A 5605-nucleotide genomic window follows, 5' to 3' on the forward strand; every position below is an offset into this window, starting at 1 on the left:
TCCTTGAAAAACCATTGCTATTTTAGGAATTCTACTTTCATGGTTAGTTCTTTTTGTTGCACTCTACTTTACATGCCCCTACACTTTGAAGATTGGTGGATTAACATTCCCTTATACATCCTTGATTTTTAAAACAATCCAATGGACTTTCATATCATGGACAAGTGATTGGTTATCATTTTCATTCCTTGTTGTCCCTAACTCTAAAAAGTCATTTTAAAGAAGGCTTATACTACCTTAGTGGGGGATTTTTCATGTTACAATTGTAATTGAGGCTTCACTTGTCTTTTCCCCTAGTTTGTTTAAAATAGAAAAATAATTCTAATTTTGGAATCGATTTTGATTCTATCTTTGGCTATAGAATATAACTCTGATTTTGACATCTATTTTGATGCTTTCTTGCGTTATTTATCTCCATGCTTTTTATGACACTTGTTTCAACAATTTCAATTTTGCCAAAAAAGATTGGAAGTCATTTTTGTCAAAAAGCATTGAAAATGGTTTGAATTCTTGTAGTGTTATGCCTTGCCTAACCAACTAAAGTAGTATTTATTTTTCCTTAGGATCGTGGTAACTTCACCTTCCCCTTACCTATAACGTGTCATTATTATTTAATGAATGTCAATAGGAGTGTAGCTTCCAAGTTTTACCTACCTAGTTCTTGGTTTTCACTCATCATTACTCCTCATTTCTTGCTTTTGGAACTTAAAACCTTATGCTATTAATTTGTGATGGAAATGTTAGTGAGTTGCATTTAATTTTGCCTCAAGCTACATCATAGGTCTCTCACACTCATGCACGGGCGTGCATGCTCACGCGTACAAGCACACACGTGTGCACACACAAACAAAATGACCTCCTTTCCCTCAAAGAGAAATATTTCTACCATACTATGTCACTTCTTTCCCTCAACTACTTATGCATTTAACACACACGTGGCAATTCTCAAAAGTGTTTCAATCCTCCAATAGAGCACTCTCTCTTAGAAGGTAGTGCTAATAAAGGGGTGCAGTTTACCCTAAAAGCTGTGAGAGTGAAGGTACAAAGGAGAGAAATCCTAACAATAGGAGAGAAATTTGTAGCCGCCACATCACGGAAAAGGGTTGTAATACTAAGCAAGTTTTTGCTTGATTTTAAGATGCTTGTTGGGACCAAAATGGAAAGCTCTCTAAGTTGAGATGTTTGGGTTTCCGATTGTACTTCTAAGAAAAGTCCTCGGGGCAAAGGCTTGTTTTTTCTTCCTTCGTATTTCTTTGCATTCTTGTTTCTTTTTATGCTTTTGGTGGGCTAAAACTTGTTCAGCTTAGCTCTCAAGTAAAACAGAAATGCGAGTGAACTTACTTTCTTGCAGCTTTGGAGATGCGGCCTGCCATTCAAGGTTGACACAGTAATTTTTTGTTTTGACCACTTCACTCTGCTGAGTTGTCTATTGTCTAATTCGACAATCTTTGTTATAGTTATATAGTACAAATTGTTTCCTTTGCCTCACAACTGTTTCTTCTTACAGTGTGCTTTAAGTCACCGTCCAAGAAGAGCCTCATAAATAAAATGCTTAAGACAGGGATACAGAGCTGGAACTATTTTCAAGGATAATGGTCATAAATCATGAAAAGATTGAAGTATGATTATTAAAGTTTGCTACAAACGTTTTTTCCACAAACATGTCCATCCCAAAAACTGGCGACTCAAAAGCTCAATGATCCATTTCAAACAGAAGAACAAACCAACACGACTAAAGAACTGACTTACAAAAGGTCTAATTCTAGCCAAGAGTGTAGAACCTATATAAATACTATGAGGATGATAGACTTTGTCTTGCACTCTCGGGGCCTAAGGCTGGATCCTGATGATCTTCATCTATGTTAAAGGCTTGTATCTCAATATGTTACTTGGCAGTGACGGATTGTTCCTTGGGCCTGGCCATGACAAAGATTTTGAAGAGCTATTTGCAGCCATCAGAGCTCTGGAGATTAGGAGGATCATTCCCTAAAACAAGCTCTGGAGATCATCAGGATCTTCACTCCCTTAATCAGCTGTGGAAGTGATGGGTCTGCAGTCAGTCTCTCCAACCTGCATGGCACCAGGCATATTGTTCCATACACAGGATCCAAGCTCCCATGCATTGCTTATACCACTTACTGCTGCCAGCTGCTCCAGATCAAATGCAACTTCCTGCCCAAAAATGGCTTCCAACCCACCATTGCCACACACTTCCTCTTCCTGATCACTTACTACTGCTGCTCCTCCCATTGCTGCCTGATCATACAAATCCCCTACAGGCAATGCATCCGGCCTCTCAAATGTTAGCAAAGTGAAAAGCTCCTCGTCGTTGGAGACAGCCATGCCTTGCTCTTCTGTCTTGACGCTGTGCAGCAATGATTGATCCTTGACTAGCTTGGCTTCAGGGTCATTCCCTCCCACTGCCCCAGAGACATTCCACCAAGAAGAGGGAAAACAGACCAGAATGTGAGACCGGAAAGTAAGACTTGTCAATTCACTACAATCAACACGTTGCGTTTGAGAAGTCAAAGTGCAAAGCAGGGATGTCGGAGAACTATCAGCCGTTTGCAAGTAAAACTCAACTGGAAAGCAGCAGATAAGTCGGAGATTTCTCATTTAAATTCACTACAATCAACTGAAGTTAGCTGATCCGAAGATTGCACCAGTTAGAATCGACAGTTTTGCATAGAGAACGCACCTGCTTGATTGAGAACATACACTTAATCCAGGAAAATCAATTAGAACTGAGACTGGAGAGCAGGAATGCCGAAGAGTGATACAGTACAATCAACAAGTGGGACTGGGAACTCACCTGTTGGCAAGGGCATCAACTGAGTAGAGTCTCCGCTTGTGTTGGATGAAGAGGCTTCGTACTTCTCCGTGGCTTTCAATTCATCACTGAAGAGCGTTAGCGAGCGGCCACCCAAGAAAGAGAGCGGATCGTTGTCTCCAATCCAATACGATCTCTGAGAAGAATTAGCCACTCTTGCTCCATTGGGAGAACTGTTGCTGGAGGTCATCACCAGAAGCTGTTCTGCCACATCTGAGGCTGCCTGATCAATCCCATCCCAGCTGGGGGCCTGCTGGAGCATCGCCTCCAGAAGAGAATTCTTGCTGCTGTCGTTGTTGGAGCAGGTGAAGCTGTCTACTTCCGAAGGAAGAGTGTGACAGGAAGCAAAGGGACTGGAGAGGGCAGAGCTAGGCGTGCCGGCACTATCTGCAGACTCTGCCAATTGGACTGAGGGGAGCTCAACCTTGAGGCTCGAGATCAATGGCCTGGGCATGGGGAAAGGGGTGCAGGGGCTGCTGCTGCCATTGCTGGGAGCAAAGGAGAGGCTGCCCCTGGAGAAACCATAGCTGCTGCTGCTCGGCGTCGTCTCTGCCGGATCAGGATCGTAAGGAAATCCTTGCGAGAAGGCATCCAATCGAACAGGGTTGCGATCATGGAGATACCTCGACTTGAGGAATGGCTGGAAGGCGATGTTCTCATCCGAAAATTGGTGGAAGGATCGTCGTCCTCCTCCTCCTGCTCCTCCTTCGAAAACCTCTCGCGCTCGCTTCAATCCATGCACAGGACTCACACTGGAGCTCCCCCCAGCAGCTTGGCTCAGCACTGAGCTCGAATTCCCTGCTACATCGCTCAATCCCATCCCTGCATAGCTTCTCCCCCGAAAATCCCCGATGCTGAGCCTCATCGGATGCACCCCTCCTCCCTTGAAGCTCGTCCTCCCTCCTGAAGCAGTAGCACTCGCTCTGAATTTGATCTGCCCCTGGTTGAAGCTGCGCGAGAGTTCCGTCCCCGGGCTCGAGAGTATGTCGCTCTCAGAATCTCCCCCGGAGCTCAAACTGGCGCTGATTCCTTCCCCTTGCTGCTCGCTGCAGTATTGCTGATGATGATTATTGTCCCGTGAGGCAGCGGCGACAGGCTTCACATCAGGCGGGTAGATAGGCAGACCCGCGCGCATATGCCTCTTCACACGAGTGTTCCAAAAGTTCTTGATCTCGTTGTCGGTGCGTCCTGGAAGCTGCGGATTGCAACAAGAAAGACGTCAATCAGGAAGAGAGAATCGTCGAGCAAAGAATCGAAAGACGTCAATCAGGAAGAGCGAATCGCAAAGAATCGAAAGACGAAGCGATCAAAAGAAGCATGCGATTGCAACGATGCGAAGACGAAGAAGATGATTCCTACATGCGAGGCAATGCGAGCCCAGCGATTTCCCATCAGGGCATGGAGCTCGATGACAGTGCGCTCTTCCTCGGGCGAGAGCGAGCCTTTCTTGAGATTAGGCTTGAGGTGGTTCGTCCATCGCAGGCGACAGCTCTTGCCGCAGCGAGAGACGCCGGAATACTTCTGCACAGCGTTCCAATTGCCCTCGCCGTGCTTGGTCACGTAGGAGACGAGGATGGCATCCTCGGCAGCAGTCCAGGGGCCTTTCTTCAGCGGACCTCCGCCAGGCAGCAAATCCTGCCCGAATTCTTGCGATTGCTGCTGGTGCTGCTGTGCAGCGAGGAGATGGTGATCGTGGTGGAGCTCCATGGCTATGGCGATGGCGAAGATGAATCGGGGCGAAGGGAAGGAGGCAAGATTGGGCAATGCGGGAGGTTCTTGGCGAGCTGTAAGTGTGCTGTTCAAGCTGTTTCGTTCGCCATCGCTGTCTGGAGGTGGTGGTGGTGGTGGTGTTTGTGACGCGAAGCTCTTCTCTGAGCTCGCGAAGGATCGATCTGGCTTGGCTATGGCGGAACGAGGAAGGCAAGCTCTGCGTTGCGTTCCGTCTTCCCCTCACACTCTCATTTTGCTTCCGCGTCCTGCCCTTCAACTGCAATCTCGCTCTCGCCCTCTCGCGCCCTCTCTCTGTCTCTCTCTCGGTCTCGTTCTCGCGATCCTCTTCTCGCCCTCTCTCTGCCTCTCTTTTTCTGGGTCTCGTTCTCGCGATCCTATTCTCCTCTCTCTCTCTTTCTCGCAATCCTATTGATCTGCATACAATTCTTGCCTCACCAATTCCATATCTTGCGCTCGGCTACGGCGATGGCACGTTTCTCCTCGCATCTTCCACTCACCCGGGGGTGCTCTCACATCTTCCACTTACAGACGCTCACTCTCTCGCGCGCGCGCGCTCGCTCGCCCGCCCGCCCGCCTGCCTGCCTGCCTCTCTCTCTCTCTTTTGCTCGCTCGCTCTCGCTCTCTTGCAACGGTCCTCCTGCGCTCTATCTTCAAGGCAGGCACTGAAATGAATTTTCTTGGTGCACGATCCGGAGAGGGAGCGGGCGGCAGAGGCGAGCAGGGCTTGACTTGTTTGCTCTGCTGGCGAGCGAGGGAGCGCGGGGGAGCAGGAAGGAGGAGGAGCAGCAGAGCAAAGGCGTGTATGTGTAAGTGTATAGTGTTGGGCGAGGGAGAGGGCTTTAGACAGTAGTCTATGGCCTTTTGGTTTCTTGCCCGTCTCTTTGGGTGGTAGAGTTTACTTAACCTCACCTTAGCTTTACCTTTAGTTACCACTTCACACAAGATCCACCTTCTTGCCCTCCCCCCCCCCCCCCCTCCCCCTCTCTCTCTCCCCTTTCCTCCACAACACCTCACCTTCCCTTCACTTTCTAAGTGGCTCTCAAC

The 5605-nt window shown here is 47.9% G+C and overlaps 1 protein-coding gene across 1 annotated transcript; it reads right to left on the reverse strand.

The window, feature by feature from the left end:
- Positions 1 to 1639: 1639 nt before the first annotated feature.
- LOC147896025 (uncharacterized) lies at positions 1640 to 5379 on the reverse strand. The gene is made up of 3 exons (XM_087382747.1): positions 4190 to 5379; positions 2813 to 4025; positions 1640 to 2420 (listed from the first exon to the last, which is right to left on the reverse strand). Exons 1-3 carry the CDS (start codon positions 4535 to 4537, stop codon positions 2026 to 2028), a joined length of 1956 nt encoding a protein of 651 aa, XP_087238873.1. The 5' UTR covers positions 4538 to 5379; the 3' UTR covers positions 1640 to 2025.
- Between the last annotated feature and the right edge of the window lie 226 nt (positions 5380 to 5605).

The sequence above is a fragment of the Dipteris shenzhenensis genome, chromosome 12, assembly GCF_047967505.1.
Source record: "Dipteris shenzhenensis isolate YYH24624 ecotype China chromosome 12, Dip_SZ_1.0, whole genome shotgun sequence".
Classification (NCBI taxonomy): domain Eukaryota; kingdom Viridiplantae; phylum Streptophyta; class Polypodiopsida; order Gleicheniales; family Dipteridaceae; genus Dipteris; species Dipteris shenzhenensis.

Excerpts from the sequence above, each read along its gene's own strand:
- LOC147896025 (XM_087382747.1), bottom strand. The coding sequence starts at position 4,537 with ATGGAGCTCCACCACGATCACCATCTCCTCGCTGCACAGCAGCACCAG. Across the intron at positions 4,026-4,189 it reads GGGCTCGCATTGCCTCGCAT|CTTCCAGGACGCACCGACAA; the intron begins GTAGGAATCATC and ends TGCAATCCGCAG. Across the intron at positions 2,421-2,812 it reads GTTGATGCCCTTGCCAACAG|TGGGAGGGAATGACCCTGAA; the intron begins GTGAGTTCCCAG and ends TCTCTGGGGCAG.